The 23,270-nt window shown below is 45.4% G+C and overlaps 1 protein-coding gene across 1 annotated transcript in view; it reads right to left on the bottom strand.

Annotated features, from left to right (window-relative positions):
* Positions 1-15,925, bottom strand: part of LOC135542989 (solute carrier family 15 member 1-like) — an 18,577-nt gene extending 2,652 nt beyond the window's left edge. Inside the window, exons 1-4 of the mRNA XM_064970105.1 lie at positions 15,794-15,925; positions 15,433-15,636; positions 14,888-14,922; positions 1,618-1,702 (exon numbers count right to left, since the gene is read on the bottom strand). Coding sequence (XP_064826177.1) covers positions 1,618-1,702; positions 14,888-14,922; positions 15,433-15,439 — 127 coding nt within the window. The 5' untranslated portion in view covers positions 15,440-15,636; positions 15,794-15,925. The remainder of the gene's footprint in view (positions 1-1,617; positions 1,703-14,887; positions 14,923-15,432; positions 15,637-15,793) is intronic.
* Positions 15,926-23,270: the final 7,345 nt, after the last annotated feature.

The raw sequence follows: 23,270 nt of genomic DNA, 5'->3' as shown, positions 1-23,270 counted from the left end.
TGCTAGAGGAGACAACAGAACCACTCAATAGGTCCATCTATAGGACCAACACTGCTAGAGGAAACAACAGAACCACTCAATATGTCCATCTACAGGACCAACACTGCTAGAGGGGACAACAGAACCACTCAATAGGTCCATCTACAGGACCAACACTGCTAGAGGAGACAACAGAACCACTCAATATGTCCATCTACAGGACCAACACTGCTAGAGGAGACAACAGAACCACTCAATATGTCCATCTACAGGACCAACACCGCTGGGGGGGACAACAGAACCACTCAATATGTCCATCTACAGGACCAACACTGCTGGAGGAGACAGCAGAACCACTCAATAGGTCCATCTACAGGACCAACACTGCTAGAGGAGACAACAGAACCACTCAATAGGTCCATCTACAGGACCAACACTGCTGGAGGAGACAACAGAACCACTCAATATGCAACACTGCTAGAGGAGACAACAGAACCACTCAATATGTCAATCTACAGGACCAACACTGCTGGGGGGGACAACAGAACCACTCAATATGTCCATCTACAGGACCAACACCGCTGGAGGAGACAACAGAACCACTCAATATGTCCATCTACAGGACCAACACTGCTAGAGGAGACAACAGAACCACTCAATAGGTCCATCTACAGGACCAACACTGCTGGAGGAGACAACAGAACCACTCAATATGCAACACTGCTAGAGGAGACAACAGAACCACTCAATATGTCAATCTACAGGACCAACACCGCTGGGGGGTCAACAGAACCACTCAATATGCAACACTGCTAGAGGAGACAACAGAACCACTCAATAGGTCCATCTACAGGACCAACACTGCTGGAGGAGACAACAGAACCACTCAATAGGTCCATCTACAGGACCAACACTGCTAGAGGAGGCAACAGAACCTATCTACAGGACCAGTCCTTAACATTGGTCAATGAAATGTAACTACCAAAGACTTATTTACATTCTGTGGTAAACACTGCTATCTGTCAACATAGAGAGGTGTGATTGGCTCAGCTCTCTGCTATCTGTCAACATAGAGAGGTGTGATTGGCTCAGCTCTCTGCTATCTGTCAACTTAGAGAGGTGTGATTGGCTCAGCTCTCTGCTATCTGTCAACATAGAGAGGTGTGATTGGCTCAGCTCTCTGCTATCTGTCAACATAGAGAGGTGTGATTGGCTCAGCTCTCTGCTATCTGTCAACATAGAGAGGTGTGATTGGCTCAGCTCTCTGCTATCTGTCAACATAGAGACGTGTGATTGGCTCAGCTCTCTGCTATCTGTCAACATAGAGAGGTGTGATTGGCTCAGCTCTCTGCTATCTGTCAACATAGAGAGGTGTGATTGGCTCAGCTCTCTGCTATCTGTCAACATAGAGACGTGTGATTGGCTCAGCTCTCTGCTATCTGTCAACTTAGAGAGGTGTGATTGGCTCAGCTCTCTGCTATCTGTCAACATAGAGAGGTGTGATTGGCTCAGCTCTCTGCTATCTGTCAACATATAGAGGTGTGATTGGCTCAGCTCTCTGCTATCTGTCAACATAGAGAGGTGTGATTGGCTCAGCTCTCTGCTATCTGTCAACATAGAGAGGTGTGATTGGCTCACCTCGCATGCCATAGTAGGAGAAACGTTCACAGAACTCATTGACCACGATGAAGAAGATACTGAGAGGATACCCGCACACATCCACCTGGACACAGAGTAGCAGACACATTTGGAGTTGACCTTTATTTGACCAAATCAAATCACATTGTATTTGTCAAATACACTTGCTTAGTAGACGTTATTGCGGGTGTAGTGAAATGCTTGTGTTTCTAGCTCCAACAGTGCAGTAATATCTAACAATTCACAACAACACACATAATACACTCCAATCTAAAAGTAAAAGAATGAAATTAAAAAATATATAAATATTAGCACGAGCAATGTCGGAGTGGCGTTGACTAAAACACAGTAGAATGGAATACAGTATATACATATGAGATGAGTAGCAGTATGGAAACATTATTAAAGTGACTAGTTAGTAAATACAGTAGAATGGAATACAGTATATACATATGAGATGAGTAGCAGTATGGAAACATTATTAAAGTGACTAGTTAGTAAATACAGTAGAATAGAATACAGTATATACATATGAGATGAGTAGCAGTATGGAAACATTATTAAAGTGACTAGTTAGTAAATACAGTAGAATGGAATACAGTATATACATATGAGATGAGTAGCAGTATGGAAACATTATTAAAGTGACTAGTTAGTGAATACAGTAGAATAGAATACCGTATATACATATGAGATGAGTAAAGCAGTATGTAAACGTTATTAAAGTGACTAGTGTTCCATTATTAAAGTGGACAGTGATTCTGTGTCTATGTACATGGGGCAGCAGCCTCTAAGGTTCAGGGTTCAGTAACCGGGTGGAAACCGCCTAGTCATGACTTTTTAACAGTCTGATGGCCTTGAGATAGAAGCTGTTTTTCAGACTCTCGGTCCCTGCTTTGATGCACCTGTACTGACCTCGCCTTCTGGATGATAGCGGGGTGAACAGGCAGTGGCTCGGGTGGTTGTTGTCCTTGATGATCTTTTTGGCCTTCCTGTGACATCGGGTGGTGTGGGTGTCCTGGAGGGCAGGTAGTTTTCCCCCGGTGATGCGTTGTGCAGACCTCACTACCCTCTGGAGAGCCTTGCGGTTGAGAGCGTTGCAGTTGCCGTACCAGGCGGTGATACAGCTGGACAGGAGGCTCTCAATTGTGCATCTGTAAAAGTTTGTGATGGTTTTAGGTGCCAAGCCACATTTCTTCAGCCTCCTGAGGTTGAAGAGGCGCTGTTGCGCCTTCTTCACCACGCTGTCTGTGTGAGTGGACCATTTCAAATTGTCCGTGATGTGTACGCCGAGGAACTTAAAACTTTCTACGCTCTCCACTACCGTCCCGTCGATGTGTATAGGGGGGATTGCTCCCTCTGCTGTTTCCTGACGTCCACAATCATCTCGTTTGTTTTGTTGACGTTGAGTGAAAGGTTATTTTCCTGACACCACACTCCCAGGGCCCTCACCTCCTCCCTGGAGGCCGTCTCGTCGTTGTTGGTGATCAAGGCTACTACTGTTGTGTTGTCTGCAAACTTGATGATTGAGTTGGAGGCGTGCGAGTCCACGCAGTCATGGGTGAACAGGAGTACAGGAGGGGGCTGAGCACTCACCCTTGTAGGGCCCCTGTGTTGAAGATCAGCGAAGTGGAGATGATGTTTCCTACCTCCAACACCTGGGGGCGGCCCATCAGGAAGTCCAGGACCCAGTTGCACACCAGGGTGGGATTGAGACCCAGGGCCTCGAGCTTAATGAGGGGCTTGGAGGGTACTATGGTGTTGAATGCTAAGCTAAAGTCAATAAACAGCATTCTTACATAAGTATTTGTCTTGTCCAGATGGGATAGGGCAGTGTGCTGCTCAATGGCAATTGCATCGTCTGTGGACCTGTTGGGGCGGTATTCAAACTGAAGTGGATCTAAGGTGTCAGGGGTGGAGGTAATATGATCCTAACTAGTCTCTCAAAGCACTTCATGATGACAGTATTGAGTGCTACGGGGGATAGTCATTCAGTTCAGTTATCTATGCCTTCTTGGGTTCAGGAACAACGGTGGCCATCTTGAAACATGTGGTGACAGCAGACTGGGATAGGGAGAGATTGAATATGTCCGTAGAACACTCCAGCCAGCTGGTCTGGTCATGCTCTGAGGACGCGGCTAGGGATGCCGTCTGGGCTGGCAGCCTTGCGAGGGTTAACACGTTTAAATGTCTTACTCACGGCGGCCACGGAGAAGGAGTGAGAGTCCACAGTCCTTGGTAGCGGGCCGCATCAGTGGCACTGTGTTTTCTATTTTAGCAAAGCAAGACGTCAAAGTCCATGATGTGATTGGTCTTCCCTTTGTAATCCGTGATTGTCTGTAGACTGGTCTTCCCTTTGTAATCCGTGATTGTCTGTAGACTGGTCTTCCCTTTGTAATCCGTGATTGTCTGTAGACTGGTTTTCCCTTTGTAATCCGTGATTATCTGTAGATGGTTTTCCCTTTGTAATCCGTGATTATCTGTAGACTGGTTTTCCTTTGTAATCCGTGATTGTCTGTAGACTGGTCTTCCCTTTGTAATCCGTGATTATCTGTAGACTGGTTTTCCCTTTGTAATCCGTGATTATCTGTAGACTGGTTTTCCTTTGTAATCCGTGATTGTCTGTAGACTGGTCTTCCCTTTGTAATCCGTGATTATCTGTAGACTGGTCTTCCCTTTGTAATCCGTGATTATCTGTAGACTGGTTTTCCCTTTGTAATCCGTGATTATCTGTAGACTGGTTTTCCCTTTGTAATCCGTGATTATCTGTAGACTGGTTTTCCCTTTGTAATCCGTGATTGTCTGTAGACTGGTCTTCCCTTTGTAATCCATGATTATCTGTAGACTGGTCTTCCCAAATTTGTAATCCGTGATTATCTGTAGACTGGTTTTCCCTTTGTAATCCGTGATTATCTGTAGACTGGTTTTCCCTTTGTAATCCGTGATTATCTGTAGACTGGTTTTCCCTTTGTAATCCGTGATTGTCTGTAGACTGGTTTTCCTTTGTAATCCGTGATTGTCTGTAGACTGGTTTTCCCTTTGTAATCCGTGATTATCTGTAGACTGGTTTTCCCTTTGTAATCCGTGGATTATCTGTAGACTGGTTTTCCCTTTGTAATCCGTGATTATCTGTAGACTGGTTTTCCCTTTGTAATCCGTGATTATCTGTAGACTGGTTTTCCCTTTGTAATCCGTGATTGTTTGTAGACTGGTCTTCCCTTTGTAATCCATGATTGTCTGTAGACTGGTCTTCCCTTTCAGGGGCAGAACGACAGATTTTTTACCTTGTCAGCTCAGGGATTCGATCTAGCAACCTTTCGGGTTACTGGCCCAACGCTCCAACCACTAGGCTATCTGCCTCCCCCAAAAGTTAGTCTCACTGAGATGAAAACAGCTCTTTTCAAGAGACCTGGCTCTGAAATAGTAGCAAGTGTTATACAAAGAAACATTGCCAAGATAAAACACTACAGTGTAAAGAAACATCAGCTGACACACGGAGCCGGCAAGACGTACTGTGGAGGTGTACTGCATAGGGAGCAGACAGGACGTACTGTGGAGGTGTACTGCATAGGGAGCAGACAGGACGTACTGTGGAGGTGTACTGCATAGGGAGCAGACAAGACGTACTGTGGAGGTGTACTGTGGAGGTGTACTGCATAGGGAGCAGACAAGACGTACTGTGGAGGTGTACTGCATAGGGAGCAGACAAGACGTACTGTGGAGGTGTACCATGCATAGGGAGCAGACAGGACGGTGGAGGTGTACTGCATAGGAGCAGACAGGACGTACTGTGGAGGTGTACTGCATAGGGGAGCAGACAGGAATGTACTGGGAGGTGTACTGCATAGGGAGCAGACAAGACGTACTGTGGAGGTGTACTGCATAGGGAGCAGACAAGACGTACTGTGGAGGTGTACTGCATAGGGAGCAGACAGGACGTACTGTGGAGGTGTACTGCATAGGGAGCAGACAGGACGTTACTGTGGGAGGTGTACTGCATAGGGAGCAGACAGGACGTACTGTGGAGGTGTACTGCATAGGGAGCAGACAGGACGTACTGTGGAGGTGTACTGTTAGGGAGCAGACAAGACGTACTGTGGAGGTGTACTGCATAGGGAGCAGACAGGACGCACTGTGGAGGTGTACTGCATAGGGAGCAGACAAGACGTACCTCTGCATAGGGAGCAGACAGGACGTACTGTGGAGGTGTACTGCATAGGGAGCAGACAGGAGACGTAGGTGTACTGCTGTGGGAGGTGTACTGCATAGGGAGCAGACAGGACGCACTGTGGAGGTGTACTGCATAGGGAGCAGACAAGACGTCCCACTGTGGAGGTGTACTGCATAGAGAGCAGACAAGACGTACTGTGGAGGTGTACTGCATAGGGAGCAGACAGGACGCACTGTGGAGGTGTACTGCATAGGAGCAGACAAGACGTACTGTGGAGGTGTACTGCATAGAGAGCAGACAAGACGTACTGTGGAGGTGTACTGCAGAGGGAGCAGACAGGACGTACTGTGGAGGTGTACTGCATAGGGAGCAGACAAGACGTACTGTGGAGGTGTACTGCATAGGGAGCAGACAAGACGTACTGTGGAGGTGTACTGCATAGGGAGCAGACAGGACGTACTGTGGAGGTGTACTGCATAGGGAGCAGACAAGACGTACTGTGGAGGTGTACTGTGAGCAGACAAGACGTACTGTGGAGGTGTACTGCATAGGGAGCAGACAGGACGTACTGGGAGGTGTACTGCATAGGGAGCAGACAGGACGTACTGTGGAGGTGTATGCATAGGGACAAGCAGACTGCATAGGAGAGACAAGACGTACTGTGGAGGTGTACTGCATAGGGAGCAGACAGGACGGTCTGTGGAGGTGTACTGCATAGGGAGCAGACAAGACGTACTGTGGAGGTGTACTGCATAGGGAGCAGACAAGACGTACTGTGGAGGTGTACTGCATAGGGAGCAGACAAGACGTACTGTGGAGGTGTACTGCATAGGGAGCAGACAGGACGTACCCTTTGTACTGTGGAGGTGTACTGCATAGGGAGCAGACAAGACGTACTGTGGAGGTGTACTGGAGGTGTACTGGGTATAGGGAGCAGACAGGACGACTGTGGAGGTGTACTGCATAGGGAGCAGACAGGACGTACTGTGGAGGATTGTACTGCATAGGGAGCAGACAAAACGTACTGTGGAGGTGTACTGCATAGGGAGCAGACAGGACGACTGTGGAGGTGTACTGCATAGGGAGCAGACAGGACGTACTGTGGAGGTGTACTGCATAGGGAGCAGACAGGACGTACTGTGGAGGTGTACTGTGGAGGTGTACTGCATAGGGAGCAGACAGGACGTACTGTGGAGGTGTAGGTACTGCATAGGGAGCAGACAAGACGTACTGTGGAGGTGTACTGCATAGGGAGCAGACAGACGACTGTGGAGGTGTACTGTGGAGGTGTACTGCATAGGGAGCAGACAGGACGTACTGTGGAGGTGTACTGCATAGGGAGCAGACAGGACGATGTGGAGGTGTACTGCATAGGGAGCAGACAGGACGCACTGTGGAGGTGTACTGCATAGGGAGCAGACAGGACGTACTGTGGAGGTGTACTGCATAGGAGCAGACAAGACGTACTGTGGAGGTGTACTGCATAGGGAGCAGACAGGACGTACTGTGGAGGTGTACTGCATAGGGAGCAGACAGGACGTACTGTGGAGGTGTACTGCATAGGGAGCAGACAGGACGTACTGTGGAGGTGTACTGCATAGGGAGCAGACAGGACGTACTGTGGAGGTGTACTGCATAGGAGCAGACAGGGACGCACTGTGGAGGTACTGCATAGGGAGCAGACAAGACGTACTGTGGAGGTGTACTGCATAGGGAGCAGACAAGACGTACTGTGGAGGTGTACTGCATAGGGAGCAGACAGGACGTACTGTGGAGGTGTACTGCATAGGGAGCAGACAGGACGCACTGTGGAGGTGTACTGCATAGAGAGCAGACAAGACGTACTGTGGAGGTGTACTGCATAGGGAGCAGACAGGACGCACTGTGAGGTGTACTGCATAGGGAGCAGACAGGACGTGCTGTGGAGGTGTACTGCATAGGAGCAGACAAGACGTACTGTGGAGGTGTACTGCATAGGGAGCAGACAGGACGTACTGTGGAGGTGTACTGCATAGGGAGCAGACAGGACGTACTGTGGAGGTGTACTGCATAGGGAGCAGACAGGACGACTGTGGAGGTGTACTGTGGAGGTGTACTGCATAGGGAGCAGACAGACGTACTGTGGAGGTGTACTGCATAGGGAGCAGACAAGACGATACTGTGGAGGTGTACTGCATAGGGAGCAGACAGGACGTACTGTGGAGGTGTAGGGAGCAGACAAGACGACTGTGGAGGTGTACTGGGCATAGGGAGCAGACAAGACGTACTGTGGAGGTGTACTGCATAGGAGCAGACAAGACGTACTGTGGAGGTGTACTGCATAGGAGCAGACAGGACGACTGTGGAGGCGTGGAGGTGTACTGCATAGGGAGCAGACAAGACGCACTGTGGAGGTGTACTGCACAGGGAGCAGACAGGACGGAGGTACTGTGGAGGTGTACTGCATAGGGAGCAGACAGGACGAGGCTGCAGTGGAGGTGTACTGCATAGGGAGCAGACAGGACGTACTGTGGAGGTGTACTGCATAGGAGCAGACAGGACGTTTTGTGGAGGTGTACTGCATAGGGAGCAGACAAGACGTACTGTGGAGGTGTACTGCATAGGGAGCAGACAAGACGTACTGTGGAGGTGTACTGCATAGAGCAGACAGGACAGTGGAGGTGTACTGCATAGGAGCAGACAGGACGTACTGTGGAGGTGTACTGCATAGGGAGCAGACAGGACGTACTGTGGAGGTGTACTGCATAGGGAGCAGACAGGACGTACTGTGGAGGTGTACTGCATAGGGAGCAGACAAGACGTACTGTGGAGGTGTACTGCATAGGGAGCAGACAGACAGGACGACACTGTGGAGGTGTACTGCATAGGGAGCAGACAGGACATACTGTGGAGGTGTACTGTGGAGGTGTACTGCATAGGGAGCAGACAGGACGTACTGTGGAGGTGTACTGCATAGGGAGCAGACAGGACGTAGGTGTGGAGGTGTACTGCATAGGGAGCAGACAGGACGTACTGAGGTGTACTGCATCGAGGGGGTAAAGTATTGACAGCCCCACACTCCATAGTCCATTATCGTTTTTACCTTGAAGTCATTCAAAGAGACAAGCTGTTGGAATTTCATGGCTATCGGTAGACACGAGGACAGAGATGAGACAGGTACCTTACAGACTGCTGCAACACTGGTCACTTTAATAATGTTTACATACTGTTTTACCCACTTCATATGGATATACTGCATTCTAGTCATGGTTCATCCTATATAACTACTGCTGTCCACATCATATGTATTTACTGTATTCTAGTCATGGTTCATCCTATATAACTACTGCTGTCCACTTCATATGTATATACTGTATTCTAGTCATGGTTCATCCTGCTGTCCACTTCATATATATACTGTATCCTAGTCATAGTTCTCTCACGTCACCCCGCTCCTCCGCTCCACTGGCTTCCAGTTGAAGCTCGCATCCGCTACAAGACCATGGTGCTTGCCTACGGAGCTGTGAGGGGAACGGCACCGCAGTACCTCCAGGCTCTGATCAGGCCCTACACCCAAACAAGGGCACTGCGTTCATCCACCTCTGGCCTGCTCGCCCCTACCACTGGGGAAGTGCAGTTCCCGCCAGCCCAGTCAAAACTGTTCGCTGCTCTGGCCCCCCAATGGTGGAACAAACTCCTCACGACGCCAGGACAGCGGAGTCAATCACCACCTTCCGGAGACACCTGAAACCCCACCTCTTCAAGGAATACCTAGGATAGGATAAAGTAATCCTTCTCACCCCCCCCTTAAATTTACATTTACATTTGCCATTTGTGAGAGACGCTCTTGTCCAGAGCGACTTACAAATTGGTGAATTAACTTCGACATCCAGTGGAACAGCCACTTTAGCACAGTGCATCTAAATCATTTAAGGGGGGTGAGAAGGATGACTTATCCTATCCTAGGTATTCCCTCCTAAATGATTTAGATGCACTATTGTAAAGTGGCTGTTCCACTGGATGTCATAAGGTGAATTCACCAATTTGTAAGTCGCCTGGATAAGAGCCGTCTGCCAAATGACTTAAATGTAAATGTAAATGTAATGGTTCATCCTGCTGTCCACTTCATATATATATATACTCTATTCTAGTTCATCCTATATAACTACTATACTCTATTCTAGTTCATCCTATATAACTACTGCTGTCCACTTCATATATATATACTGTATTCTAGTCATGGTTCATCCTATATAACTACTGCTGTCCACTTCATATGGATATACTGTATTCTAGTCATGGTCCATCCTGCTGTCCACTTCATATATATATACTGTATTCTAGTTCATCCTATATAACTACTGCTGTCCACTTCATATGTATATACTGTATTCTAGTCATGGTTCATCCTGCTGTCCACTTCATATATATATACTCTATTCTAGTTCATCCTGCTAACTACTATATATACTATTCTAGTTCATCCTATACAACTACTGCTGTCCACTTAATATGTATATACTGTATTCTAGTCATGGTTCATCCTGCTGTCCACTTCATATGTATATACTGTATTCTAGTCATGGTTCATCCTGCTGTCCACTTCATATGAATATACTGTATTCTAGTCATAGTTCATCCTGCTGTCCACTTTATATATATATACTGTATTCTAGTTCATCCTATATAACTACTGCTGTCCACTTCATTTGTATATACGGTATTCTAGTTCATCCTATATAACTACTGCTGTCCACTTCATATGTATATACTGTATTCTAGTCATGGTTCATCCTATATAACTACTGCTGTCCACTTCATTTGTATATACGGTATTCTAGTTCATCCTATATAACTACTGCTGTCCACTTCATATATATATACTGTATTCTAGTTCATCCTATATAACTACTGCTGTCCACTTCATATATATATACTGTATTCTAGTCATGGTTCATCCTATATACCTACTGCTGTCCACTTTATATGTATATACTGTATTCTAGTCACGATTCATCCTGCTGTCCACTTCATATGTATATACTGTATTCTAGTTCATCCTATATAACTACTGCTTCCACTTCATATATAACTACTGTATTCTAGTCATGGTTCATCCTATATAACTACTGCTGTCCACTTCATATATATATACTGTATTCTAATCATTGTTCATCCTATATAACTACTGCTGTCCACTTCATATATATATACTGTATTCTAGTCATGGTTCATCCTGCTGTCCACTTCATATGGATATACTGTATTCTAGTCACGGTTCATCCTGCTGTCCACTTCATATGTATATACTGTATTCTAGTCATGGTTCATCCTATATAACTACTGCTGTCCACTTCATATGTATATACTGTATTCTAGTCATGGTTCATCCTATATAACTACTGCTGTCCACTTCATATGTATATACTGTATTCTAGTCATGGTTCATCCTGCTGTCCACTTCATATGTATATACTGTATTCTAGTTCATCCTATATAACTACTGCTGTCCACTTCATATGTATATACTGTATTCTAGTCATGGTTCATCCTATATAACTACTGCTGTCCACTTCATATGTATATACTGTATTCTAGTTCATCCTATATAACTACTGTCCACTGTCCACTTCATATATATATACTGTATTCTAGTCATGGTTCATCCTATATAACTACTGCTGTCCACTTCATATGTATATACTGTATTCTAGTCATGGTTCATCCTGCTGTCCACTTCATATGTATATACTGTATTCTAGTCATGGTTCATCCTATATAACTACTGCTGTCCACTTCATATGTATATACTGTATTCTAATCATTGTTCATCCTATATAACTACTGCTGTCCACTTCATATGTATATACTGTATTCTAGTCATGGTTCACTGCTGTCCACTTCATATGTATATACTGTATTCTAGTCATGGTTCATCCTGCTGTCCACTTCATATGTATATACTGTATTCTCATTGTTCATCCTATATAACTACTGCTGTCCACTTCATATGTATATACTGTATGTCATATCCTGCTGTCCACTTCATATGTATATACTATTCTAGTTCATCCTATATAACTACTGCTGTCCACTTCATATGTATATACTGTACTCTAGTCATGGTTCATCCTGCTGTCCACTTCATATGTATATTCTATATTTTAGTCAAACATTTTGAGATTTCCATACCCAAGTACAACATTTTCCGTCAACATAGAACTGCCAAAGGGGAGGAGTTGCAATCTACTGCAGAGATATCCTGCAAAGCTCTGTCATACTTTCCAAGTCTAGGCCCAAACAGTTCGAACTTCTAATTTTTAAAATGAATCTCTCCAGAAATAGTCTCTCACTGTTGCCGCCTGTCATAGACCCCAGCTGTGCCTGGATAACACATGTGAATTGATCGCCCCCATCTAACTTCAGAGTTCATTCTGTTAGGTGACCTAAACTGGGATATGCTTAACAGTCCTACAATCTAAGCTAGATGCCCTCAATCTCACACAAATCACCAAGGAACCCACCAGGTACAACCATAAATCCGTAAACATGGGCACCCTCATAGATATTATCCTGACCAACTTGCCCTCCAACTACACCTCTGCTGTTTTCAACCAGGATCTTAGCGATCACTGCCTCTTTGCCTGCATCCGCTATGGGTCCGCGGTCAAACGACCACCCCTCATCACTGTCAAACGCTCCCCAAAACACTTATTCGAGCAGGCCTTTCTAATCGACCTGGCCCAGGTATCCTGGAGGATATTGACCTCATCCCGTCAGTCGAGGACGCCTCATCGTTCTTGAAAATATTAAATAAGCATGCCCCTTTCAAAACTGCAGAACTAAGAAAAGATATAGCCCTTGGTTCACTCCAGACCTAACTGCCCTTGACCAGCACAAAAACATCCTGTGGCGGACTGTAATAGCATCGAATAGTCCCCGCGATATGCAACTGTTCAGGGATGTCAGGAACCAATACACGCAGTCAGTCGGGAAAGCAAAGGCTAGCTTTTTTCTCCCAACCCCGGCCAACAGCTTCGCACCCCTCGCAGCTACTTGCCCGAGCCTCCCCAGCTTCTCCTTCACCCAAATCAAGATTGCAGATGTTCTGAAAGAGCTGTAAAACCTGGACCCGGACAAATCAGCTGAGCTAGACAATCTGGACCCTCTCTTTCTAAAATGATCCGCCGCCAATGTTGCAACCCCTATTACCAGCCTGTTCAACCTCTCTTTCGTATAGTCCAGGATCCCTAAAGATTGGAAAGCTGCCGCGGTCATTCCCCTCTTCAAAGGGGGTGATACTCTAGACCCAAACTGTTATAGACCTGTATCCATCCTGCCCTGCCTCTCAAAAGTCTTCGAAAGCCAAGTTAATAAACAGATCACTGACCATATTACTGTTGGAGCTAGAAACACAAGCATATTGCTGTTGGAGCTGGAAACACAAGAATATTGTATTACTGTTGGAGCTAGAAACACAAGCATATTGCTAGGTATTACTGTAGAAACACCAGCATATTGCTAGGTATTACTGTTGGAGCTAGAAACACAAGCATATTGCTAGGTATTACTGTACTGTTGGAGCTAGAAACACCAGCATATTGCTAGGTATTACTGTTGGAGCTAGAAACACAAGCATATTGCTAGGTATTACTGTTGGAGCTAGAAACACAAGCATATTGCTAGGTATTACTGTTGGAGCTAGAAACACAAGCATATTGTTATTTTTCTAGGTACTGTTGGAGCTAGAAACACAAGCATATTGTTATGTATTACTGTACTGTTGGAGCTAGAAACACAAGCATATTGTTAGGTTTACTGTTGGAGTGGAAACACAAGAATATTGCTAGGTATTACTGTTGGAGCTAGAAACACAAGCATATTGTTAGGTATTACTGTACTGTTGGAGCTAGAAACACAAGCATATTGTTAGGTATTACTGTTGGAGGTATTACTGTATTGCTAGGTATTACTGTTGGAGCTAGAAACACAAGCATATTGCTAGGTATTACTGTTGGATAGAAACACCAGCATATTGCTACTGTACTGTTGGAGCTAGAAACACAAGCATATTGTTATGTTGGAGCTAGAAACACAAGCATATTGTTACTGTTGGAGCTAGAAACACAAGCATATTGTTATTACTGTTGGAGCTAGAAACACCAGCATATTGCTAGGTATTACTGTACTGTTGGAGCTAGAAACACAAGCATATTGTAGGTATTACTGTACTGTTGGAGCTAGAAACACAAGCATATTGTTATGTATTACTGTACTGTTGGAGCTAGAAACACAAGCATATTGTTATGTATTACTGTTGGAGCTAGAAACACCAGCATATTGCTAGGTATTACTGTTGGAGCTTGAAACCCAATAATATTGCTTGGTATTACTGCACGGTTGGAGCTAGAAACACAAGCATTGTTATTTTACTCTACTGTTGGAGCTAGGTATTACTGTGTTGGAGCTAGAAACACAAGCATATTGTTATGTGTTAGGTATTACTGTTGGAGCTAGAAACACAAGCATATTGCTAGGTATTACTGTTGGAGCTAGAAACACAAGCATATTGTTAGGTATTTGTTAGGTATTACTGTAGGAGCTAGAAACACAAGCATATTGTTAGGTATTACTGTTGGAGCTAGAAACACAAGCATATTGCTAGGTATTACTGTTGGAGCTAGAAACACAAGCATATTGCTAGGTATTACTGTTGGAGCTAGAAACACAAGCATATTGCTAGGTATTACTGTTGGAGCTAGAAACACAAGCATATTGTTAGGTATTACTGTTGGAGCTAGAAAAACAAGCATATTGCTAGGTATTACTGTTGGAGCTAGAAACACAAGCATATTTGTTAGGTATTACTGTTGGAGCTAGAAACACAAGCATATTGCTAGGTATTACTGTTGGAGCTAGAAAACAAGCATATTGCTAGGTATTACTGTGAGAATACACATAAAACTGGACCTTATAATCATGCATGTTGGTACTTACATCAGATATTTTCTTAAAGACAGCTTTATGTGAAACTGCAAGTTGATGAGAAAAGATAAACAACCCAGTGAAAGAAGGAGAGAAAGAGAGACGGCATGAAAGGCGTGGGGGTCTGGTTCTTACCTTTCTTTTGGGCTTCTTCACATCGATGTCTTTGTCTGTCGGGGAACAATAACGAGTTAATGACACAATCATGATGACGGTTCAGTGTTACACAGAACGCCAACGAAGAGTGTGGTTAGTAGATAACTTTGTTTAAAGGTGGATTCCACCTCATCATATACCAATACAGCAATGGCTGCTCACATTCAAGGAAATGGTTTAGGGAGTTCATTTTATTTATATATATATATAATGTATTGTATGAATCCTATAAATGGAAATAATATAAAATTAATGAGGAAAAATTTAATCGCGCAAATTGACCAAACACCTAATCAATGATAAAACGATCCAAAATGATAATTCTTCAGTACAGCAAAATATAATTAGCATTAATTAGTAGAATTAATAGTTTACAAACATTTGTATTTTTTTGCCAAGTCAATTATTATAAATAGCTAATTGTCTACATTAAATTGTGAAAGAAACATTTAGAAATATTCCCAAAGATGCTGTGATCCCCTGGGAGAGGATGGAGTTGTATCCAGTATTCTCCTCTCACCCACCTGTCATGGCTGAGTTGAGAAGACTCCGAGTCTCTGTTCAATATCCTTCACAAGGGGAGTAAAGAGTCAGGAAGGGTTATGGTTAGTATATCAGGAAGTATCTCCCTCTGATCCCGAGGACGACTCTGCATGGGGCTTTGTAACCTGTCCCCCAGCGGAGCCCTCACCTCCCACAATGCACCTCCCACTGGACTGGTACAGAACCTGTCCCCCAGCGGAATGCCCTCCCACTGGACTGGTACAGAACCTCCCCCAGCACAATGCACCTCCCACTGGACTGGTACAGAACCTGTCCCCCAGCCCTCACCTCCCGAGCCCTCACCTCCCGCACAATGCACCTCCCACTGGACTGGTACAGAACCTGTCCCCCAGCGGAGCCCTCACCTCCCGCACAATGCACCTCCCACTGGACTGGTACAGAACCTGTCCCCCAGCAGAGCCCTCACCTCCCGCACAATGCACCTCCCACTGGACTGGTACAGAACCTGTCCCCCAGCAGAGCCCTCACCTCCCACAATGAACCCTCCCACTGGACTGTGCCCTGTCTTTATGGTGCCTTGTGCCACAACACCAGAGGAGAGGTGGGACAGGTCAAATATGGGGGTGGGAGTCAGGAGGCAGAGATACAGGTACAGAACTATATTGAACAGAATAAGCTGCCCGTCAATAATTACTGTATGACTCAGGGAGAATGATGAGGGTCCTCTCATACAAAGAGAGATAGTAGAGGAGAGAAATGTAGAATCAAATTTGATTTGAAGGAGAGACAGAGAGAGGTGAGAGATAAAGAGAGAGAGGATAGACAGAGAGAGAGAGAGAGATACAGAGAGAGAGGATAGACAGAGAGAGAGATAGAGACAGCGAGATAGATAGAGACAGAGACAGCGAGAGAGGCAAGAGAGAAAGAGAGAGAGAGAGAGAGGGGATAGACAGAGAGAGAGAGACAGAGAGAGAGACAGAGAGGAGAGACAGAGAGAGAGAGATAGAGACAGCGAGATAGATAGAGACAGAGACAGCGAGAGAGGCAAGAGAGAAAGAGAGAGAGAGAGAGAGGGGATAGACAGAGAGAGAGAGAGAGAGAGGCGAGAGAGAGAGGCGAGAGAGAAAGAGAGAGAGAGAGAGAGAGAGATAAAGAGAGAGAGGATATATATAGAGAGAGATGTGATAAAGGACTACCTTTAGGGTTGTGTACTGTATCCTCTCTGAGATATTATCAGACAGGATATAGGGCTTTAAATTACTATACTGTATCCTCTCTGAGATATTATCAGACAGGATCTAGGGCTTTAAATTACTATACTGTATCCTCTCTGAGATATTATCAGACAGGATCTAGGGCTTTAAATTACTATACTGTATCCTCTCTGAGATATTATCAGACAGGATCTAGGGCTTTAAATTACTATACTGTATCCTCTCTGAGATATTATCAGACAGGATATAGGGCTTTAAATTACTGAGGGACATAACCTCTGACTCACTATTTAACCAGAGATAGACTAGTACAATATATAACCCCTGACTTCACTATTTAACCAGATATAGACTATTATCAGTATATAACCCCTGACTTCACTGCTTTAACCAGAGATAGACTATACAGTATATAACCTCTCTGACTTACTGTTTAACAGATATAGACTAGTACAGTATATAACCCCTGACTTCACTGTTTAACCAGAGATAGACTAGTACAGTATATAACCCCTGACTTCACTGTTTAACCAGATATAGACTAGTACAGTATATAACCCCTGACTTCACTATTTAACCAGATATAGACTAGTACAGTATATAACCCCTGACTTCACTATTTAACCAGACATAGACTAGTACAGTATATAACCCCTGACTTCACTGTTTAACCAGAGATAGACTAGTACAGTATATAACCCCTGACTTTACTGTTTAACCAGATATAGACTAGTACAGTATATAACCCCTGACTTTACTGTTTAACCAGAGATAGACTAGTACAGTATATAACCCCTGACTTCACGATTCAGTAGAATGAAAAGCAGCAGATCAGCTGATGATACCTGTTGAGTGACGTGGTCACAGCTAATCAGCCCCTTGGCAGACAACCCTCACGTGCCTCAGGGAATTAGTGATAAACCAACACGTTCCTCTTAACTAGGTAGTATTATCTTGGTTCAAAGAGCAATGCATTAAGACTCTATGCCAAGTCAACAACAATAACACATTACTTTCTACATCAATCTAACTAATGTCAACAGTATTAAAAAAGTTCTCCTTTTTCACTCTCTCTCAAAACACTCAGAACACTAGATCAAACGGAATGAATAAACAGTGAATTAGACAGTCACTCACAGATGAACCATGGTGTTTGTCGCCTTCCCCATCTCATTGAATGAGACAAACAGAACGCAAACAAGCCCCCACCAATGATGTGTTGCGTTGTGTGTGGGGGGGGGGGTCAGGTAAGTTATTTTACACGGTAGAGAGACGTTTCGCTAGGACTCAGCTGCCAGCTTTCAGACCCAACGTCACATGTCCTCTCCTACCCTCTGTAACCCTATACGCCACAGAGCCCTGAAAATCATATAAGTCACTATCTCTTAGCTCAGCCAGGGGTTGAAATATAATGAATAGATCCTAATCAACAGGCCCATAAATTATGTTGCAATAGAGCAGGGCAGCTACCCAGCTAACAATTCTATGGAGAGAGAACATTTTCATAATGTTACCGGTAGATACCCTATTGTTTGAGGGTCCAGTTTTCCATTAGTTAGAGGAACGTTCTATTTATGTTAACAAAAAACCTTCTACAGAACCCTTTTAGTATGTTTTGGTGTTAAAGTTAGAGAGCATTCCATTAATGTTAGTTTGTCTCTGTGAATGGTTTGTCCTCTGACAAATCAAATGTAAATTTCAGTGTCCTCAAGGTTCCGTTTTAGGACCACTATTGTTTTCAGGGAGTATTTTTACCTCTTGGGGATGTGCTTCTACACATAATTTTACTTTGCTGCTAGGGATGACACACAGCTGGGTTTCAATGAAACATGGTGAAGAAAATCCCTCGCTGGAAGCCTGTGTTTTAGTGTCAAGAAGTGGATGGCTGGAAACTTTCTACTTTTAAACTCTGACAAAACAGAGATGCTTATTCATCCCAAAAACACAGAACATATTGCCATGTTCTCAGAACAAGATATTGATGGCAGACCCATTTCTCAAATTAAAACATGAAGGATTTTATTACACAGCATGCCTTTTTACTGCATATCAAGGCCATCAAGGACCTGATTGGTGAACCACTGATCCATTCACAGCTTCTAGGTTAGATACTGCAATGCTCTGACTTTCTAACTGACATATTTGACACACTTTGAATTCTGACATGTTCCTTTATATGTGATCATATTAGAATTCAACATGTACTCACACTGGTTCCTGTTAAGGCAAGGGCTGATTTCAAGAGCTTTACTGCTACCTCCAAAGCATGTCTGTGTCAGTTATCAGTTGACCTGAACTATTCGCTTACGGTCATCAAGATTGAGGCCTTATTTGTCAACAATTTTTATTTCAAACAGCTGGAGGCTTTTTCCTATAGTTGTCAAATTTTTATGGAATGGTCTGCCTACCCATGGAGATGCACGACCCACTAGGTCTCAACTTTAAGTCTTTACTGAAGACTCAGGAGAGTCACGCTTACCCTGAGTTCGAACCCACTAGGAGCACCCAACTCCTGGGTCTCTGCCTGCCCGGTTCCCCGCTCTCCACTGGGATTCTCTGCCTCCTAACCCATTACAGGGGGCTGAGTCCCCTTACTGGGGCTCTTGCATGCCCACCAGGGGAGGGGTGCGTCACTTGAGTGGATTGACCCACTGACGGAGTCACCTGTCCTGAGTTTGTGACCCACTTGGGTTGTGCCGTCACCAGAACTTTGGGGGCTATATTCGGCATTCAGAGGAGTCACCTCCCTCCTGTCTGTGTCAGTTATCAGTTGGGGACTTAACTATTCTCTCTCATCATTGATTGATTGACTAGGAGTAATTTTATTTCAACAGTTTTTTGCGAGTTGTCAAATGTTGGTGGGGCATATTAACCCTACTCCTGGGTTCGTGACCCACTAGGGGAGTCACCTACTCCTGGCCTTCGACACTAGGGGTGTCACCCTACTTCTGGGTTCATGACCCACTAGGGGAGTCACTCTACTTCTGGGTTCGCGACCCACTAGGGGAGTCACCCTAATCCTGGGTTCGCGACCGCCAGGGGAGTCACCGTACTCCTGGGTTTGCGACCCACTAGGGGAGTCACACTACTCTGGGTTTGCGACCCACCAGGGGAGTCACCGTACTCTCACATTGTTTGCGAATGTCATTATTTGGTAGCATTTACAACTACATCTATCTGATGTAATAAAAATGTTTTTTATTGAAAGATGAGTCACCCTACTCCTGGGTTTGCGACCCAATAGATGGGGTGCAGTCACAGCACTCCTACCAGTTGTGACCAGTTTCATTTACTGTTTCATTTATTTTGCTTAACTATGTATTGTTAATAGTTTTATCTTGGTAGCATTTAAAGGTAACAATGGGCGTGATTAGCTGAATGGGACATAAAAAGTAGGCAGCAGCAAAGGGTTGGATTTCCCTGAAAGAGCTACAAACTGGAGAGACGCTCATATTTGTCTGCGCCTGCCACAATTCCGGTTGTTATCTTGGTATAAATGATCTTGGACGGCAGAATATCCGAAGCAGTAATTGTCATCTATGTTCTGATCTAAACAGTGAAAGAAGCGATATAATTGCTGTAAACATTTTTGCCATGTTTGCAGTTTTCCTGCCAAATTAAATGTATTGGTCGTGGGTGAAATGTATTGGTCGTGGGATTGAAAATGTATTGATCATGTCCTGGGTGAAAATGTATTGGTCGTGGGGTGAAATGTATGGTCGTGGATTGAAAATGTATTGATCGGGGTGAAAATGTATTGGTCCTGGGGTGAAAATGTATTGGTCTGGTCGTGGGTGAAAATGTATTGGTCGTGGATTGGTGAAAAATGTATTGGTCCTGCAGTGAAAATGTATTGGCTTTGGGGTGAAATGTATTGGTCGTGGGATTGAAAATGTATTGATCGTGGGTGAAATGTATTGGTCCTGGGTGAAATGTATTGGTCGTGGGGTGAAAATGTATTGGTCGTGGGGTGAAAATGTATTGGTCGTGGGATTGGAAAATGTATTGATCATGAAAATGTATTGGTCGTGGGTGAAAATGTATTGGCCGCGGGGTGAAAATGTTTTGGTCCTGGGTGAAAATGTATTGGTCATGGGTGAAAATGTATTGGTCCTGGGTGAAAATGTATTGGTCATGGGTGAAAATGTATTGGTCGTGGGTGAAAATGTATTGGTCGTGGGTGATTTCTAAAAATGCACCGCAGCCGCCAGGGCATTTATCTTAAAAAATATCTATTTAACTGTGACCTACTGCTGACTGTCAGGCAGTGAGGCAGGCTGTTGCTGAGTGGGTGGTGGGGAGGACCGGAGGGTTGTGTGTGTAAGGGTTGCCACGTCGAGCTAAAATCTCTGGCCCAATGACCACTCAAAACCCACACAAAAGGCCTGAAAACTAGTCCAACATTTTTTTTACACAGCAAGAGTTATCTATACAATAAACCCTTTTTCCATAACGTTATCGAGCGAATTCAGAAGGAATCTCATAGTAACTTGTAATGATGTTATCGAGCCAATCAGAAGGAATCTCATAGTAACCTGTAATGACGTTATCGAGCCAATCAGAAGGAATAACACAGTAACTGTAATGATCTTGGTCACACTAGTCTTGTACAGCATGATATTCAGACGTTGCCTGGGCCGCCTGCGTGTTGCCTGGGCCGCCTGCGTGTTGCCTGGGCCGCCTGCGTGTTGCCTGGGCCGCCTGCGTGTTGCCTGGGCCACCTGCGTGTTGCCTGGGACGCCTGCGTGTTGCCTGGGCCACCTGCGTGTTGCCTGGGCCGCCTGCGTATTGCCTGGGTCGCCTGCGTGTTGCCTGGGCCGCCTGCGTGTTGCCTGGGCCACCTGCGTGTTGCCTGGGCCGCCTGCGTGTTGCCTGGGTCGCCTGCGTGTAGCCTGGGCCGCTTGCGTGTTGCCTGGGCCGCCTGCATGTTGCCTGGGCCACCTGCGAAGCAGCAATCGCGGCGGATGACAATTAAAAAGCAGCTCAAAGTCGTGCTATCCAATTGTTCGTAGTTACTATCTTGTCTCATCGCTACAACTCCTGTACGGGCTCAGGAGAGACGAAGGTCGGATGCGATACAGCCTGGATCCTTCAGTTTAGTCCACTTCAGAATAAAAATGATGACTTCTATTTTAACAGCAACAGCTCCAACCTAGAATTTCTCTCAACAATATTTTCTACAGTACGATATAACAGTAGGCCTGATCATTTTTCATCTGGTCTGTTACTTACGGTTGCACTATCAAAAAGCCTGTGTATGTTCTGTTATGCATCTGTGTGATGTGATCAATCAGTTTGTTCCAGTTCAGAATGAACTGTTCAGAAAGGTTTAATGGGGGAAAATAAACATGAATAGCTATTTACTGTATATGGCTATTTCATTTACATTTACATTTAAGTCATTTAGCAGACGCCTATCCAGAGCGCCTTACAAATTGGTGAATTCACCTTTCCTGACATCAGTGGAACAGCCACTTACAATAGTGCATCTAAATCATTTAAGGGGGGTGAGAAGGATTGCTTTATCCTATCCTAGGTATTCCTTGGAAGAGGTGGGGTTTCAGGTGTCTCCGGAAGGTGGTGATTGGACTCCGCTGTCCTGGCGTCGTGAGGGAGTTTGTTCCACCATTGGGGGCCAGAGCAGCTTAACAGTTTTGACTGGGCTGAGCGGAACTGTACTTCCTCAGTGGTAGGGAGGCGTAGCAGGCCAGAGGTGGATGAACGTGAGTGCCCTTGTTTGGGTGTAGGGCCTGATCAGAGCCTGGAGGTACTGCGGTGCCGTTCCTCACAGCTCCGTAGGCAAGCACCATGGTCTTGTAGCGGATGCGAGCTCAACTGGAAGCCAGTGGAGAGAGCGGAGGAGCGGTGACGGAGAGAACTTGGGGAAGGTTGAACACCAGACGGGCTGGGCTGCGGCGTCTCTGGATGAGTTGTAGGGGTTTAATGGCACAGGCAGGAGCCCAGCCAACAGCGAGTTGCAGTAATCCAGACGGGAGATGACAAGTGCCTGGATTAGGACCTGCGCCGCTTCCTGTGTGAGGCAGGGGCGTACTCTGCGGATGTTGTAGAGCATGAACCTACAGGAACGGGCCACCGCCTTGATGTTAGTTGAGAACGACAGGGTGTTGTCCAGGATCACGCCAAGGTTCTTAGCGCTCTGGGAGGAGGAAACAATGGAGTTGTCAACCGTGATGGCGAGATCATGGAACGGGCAGTCCTTCCCCGGGAGGAAGAGCAGCTCCGTCTTGCCGAGGTTCAGCTTGAGGTGGTGATCCGTCATCCACACTGATATGTCTGCCAGACATGCAGAGATGCGATTCGCCACCTGGTCATCAGAAGGGGAAAGGAGAAGATTAATTGTGTGTCGTCTGCATAGCAATGATAGGAGAGACCATGTGAGGTTATGACAGAGCCAAGTGACTTGGTGTATAGCGAGAATAGGAGAGGGCCTAGAACAGAGCCCTGGGGGACACCAGTGGTGAGAGCGCGTGGCGAGGAGACAGATTCTCGCCACGCCACCTGGTAGGAGCGACCTGTCAGGTAGGACGCAATCCAAGCGTGGGCCGCACCGGAGATGCCCAACTCGGAGAGGGTGGAGAGGAGGATCTGATGGTTCACAGTGTCGAAGGCAGCCATAGGTCTAG

This window comes from Oncorhynchus masou, chromosome 7, assembly GCF_036934945.1.
Source record: "Oncorhynchus masou masou isolate Uvic2021 chromosome 7, UVic_Omas_1.1, whole genome shotgun sequence".
NCBI classification, from domain to species: domain Eukaryota; kingdom Metazoa; phylum Chordata; class Actinopteri; order Salmoniformes; family Salmonidae; genus Oncorhynchus; species Oncorhynchus masou.
Note: the sequence above shows the minus strand (reverse complement) of the source record. Positions and strands in the feature narration are given on the sequence as shown.